At 61.2% G+C, this 2,159-nt stretch overlaps 2 protein-coding genes across 2 annotated transcripts; both read right to left on the bottom strand.

Annotated features, from left to right (window-relative positions):
- Window positions 1-523: 523 nt before the first annotated feature.
- Window positions 524-880, bottom strand: Tco025E_10169 (uncharacterized protein; the record flags this gene model as incomplete). Its single annotated transcript, XM_029376954.1, has 1 exon — window positions 524-880. The coding sequence occupies one exon, from the start codon at window positions 878-880 to the stop codon at window positions 524-526; it is 357 nt and encodes a 118-aa protein (XP_029222938.1).
- Window positions 881-1,160: 280 nt separating this feature from the next.
- Window positions 1,161-2,159, bottom strand: Tco025E_10168 (ribosomal protein L19-like protein; the record flags this gene model as incomplete). The annotated part of the gene is made up of 1 exon (XM_029376953.1): window positions 1,161-2,159. A coding segment is annotated over one exon (999 nt), but the record flags the coding sequence as incomplete, so codon positions are not given.

The raw sequence follows: 2,159 nt of genomic DNA, 5'->3' as shown, positions 1-2,159 counted from the left end.
ATCTCCGACGCCTCATTGGGGTCCAGCCACACGCGGTGGCGGCCGCAGCGGAGGATGTCCGCCGCCAAACGAGCCTGCAGCTTCAGCGACACCATTGTCTGAAGAGGTTGAAGTAGCGGATGCCTGTAATTCAATAGCGGTGGAGGGAGAAGAAAAAAGGGGACAGCGGACAAGTGCGTGAAGACGTAGGAGAGCGCAGTGCAAAAAGTACTCACAGGCGCCCACTGGCAGACAGACGCACAAAGCCACACGTGCAGCTCAATCTTTTTCGCCTTTTTTTTTCTTTTCTTTAATACGGCAGCGCACACTGAGTCATCATCACTGCTTTTTTTTTTGCGTCACTGCCACGACTGACCCCCACGCGCCGGCGTGTTTCTTTTCTTCGGGCAACTGTGCGATCGGTCTCGCCGCCTCCTTTGCCTTCGCCCACGCCATCGTGCTGCTGTTGCTGCTTTGGCCGTCCTCCCATCCGCGCTCAGGCCTCGCCTCAGCGGCGGAAGCAGCGGCGGCATAACCGCCGGAGTCATTCCCGCAGAAAGGCGGCAAGCGACTCCATCTTGTCCGGGGCGAGCTGCTGCTGCAGCGCCTTGTCTACCTCCGCCTGGTACGAGTCCGCCACAGTCCGCCGCACGCGTGCCTGCTGCTGTCGCTCCGCGAGCTCGACGGGCACGAGAGTTGCCCCATCCACCGCCCGCGACGCAAGCCGGCGCCGCGTCTCCTGGTCCAATTCCATCTCGATCTGGCGGCACTCGCTCTTCTTCAGCTCCGTCGAGTCGAGACCTTTACACTCGCGCCGGTGGTCGCAGAAGATGTCTTTATGCAGGTACACGCCGCACATGTCGCACTTGAAGTACTCCAAGTCCGCCGTGACGTGCGACATCGCCTCTGCAGGACGCCGACTTCCGCTTCACCCCGCGGCGGTGACGACACACACGCCCGAAGCAAAAAGCCTAGCTCCACCAAGTGCCAAACGGAAGGCGAGTAAGGAAAGAAAGCAGGCAAAAGGAAAAATGAGAATAACAGAACGCTTTGCTCTCCACCAAGAGCAGGATCTCTACAAGCCCACCACAAGCAGCACACAAAAAAAGCCAGCAGAAGAATCTTCTTAAAAAACGAAACAAAAAAAGAACAAAAACAGGTTGGACGTCCTAGTATGCGCCTCACTTCTTGCCACCAGACTTCTTTCCAGCGGCGGCGGCCTTCGCAGGAGCAGCGGCCTTCGCAGGAGCAGCGGTCTTCGCAGGAGCAGCGGCCTTCGCGGGAGCAGCAGCGGCGGCCTTCGCGGGAGCAGCGGCGGCCTTCGCAGGAGCAGCGGCGGCCTTCGCAGGAGCAGCGGCCTTCGCGGGAGCAGCGGCCTTCGCAGGAGCAGCGGCCTTCACGGGCTTCTTGCCAGAAGGAGCAGCAGCCCTCTTCGCGGCAGCGTTCCGCTTGGCGGCGGCTGCGGCAGCAGCGTCTTCGCGGCGAGCACGCTCACGGTCCTTCTCGCGCTTGCGCAGCTCCTGCTTGCGGGCCTTCTGACGGTTCTGGTCATCCTTCAGGCGCTTCGCCGCGAGCTGCTCAGCCAGCTGCCGCTCCTTCTTCTTCTCGTTCTTCACCTTGTGGATGTGCTCCATGAGGTTGCGCTTGTTGCGGAACACGTTGCCCTTCGCCTTCACGTACAGCTCGCGGTAAATGTGGCGGTCAATCTTCTTCTCCTCGCGGTACTTGCGCAGCAGGCGGCGGAGGATGCGCAGGCGGCGCATCCACAGCTCCTTGCTCGGCATGCGGGCTTCGCGGGTACCCTCGCGGCGTCCAGGGCCCTCGTGGCGGCCCATGCTCTTCGCCTCCTTAATGTGGCGCCAGCGGGAGCGGGAGTGCACCTTGACGGGCTTGCGGATAATCAGGCCGTCCTTGATGAGCTTGCGCACGCTCTTGCGCGAGTTCGCGTTGGAGATCTCCGACGCCTCATTGGGGTCCAGCCACACGCGGTGGCGGCCGCAGCGGAGGATGTCCGCCGCCAAACGAGCCTGCAGCTTCAGCGACACCATTGTCTGAAGAGGTTGAAGTAGCGGATGCCTGTAATTCAATAGCGGTGGAGGGAGAAGAAAAAAGGGGACAGCGGACAAGTGCGTGAAGACGTAGGAGAGCGCAGTGCAAAAAAGTCTCACAGGCGCCCACTG

The sequence above is a fragment of the Trypanosoma conorhini genome (assembly GCF_003719485.1).
Source record: "Trypanosoma conorhini strain 025E chromosome Unknown Tco_14.4_contig_01511, whole genome shotgun sequence".
NCBI classification, from domain to species: Eukaryota; Euglenozoa; class Kinetoplastea; order Trypanosomatida; family Trypanosomatidae; genus Trypanosoma; species Trypanosoma conorhini.
Note: the sequence above shows the minus strand (reverse complement) of the source record. Positions and strands in the feature narration are given on the sequence as shown.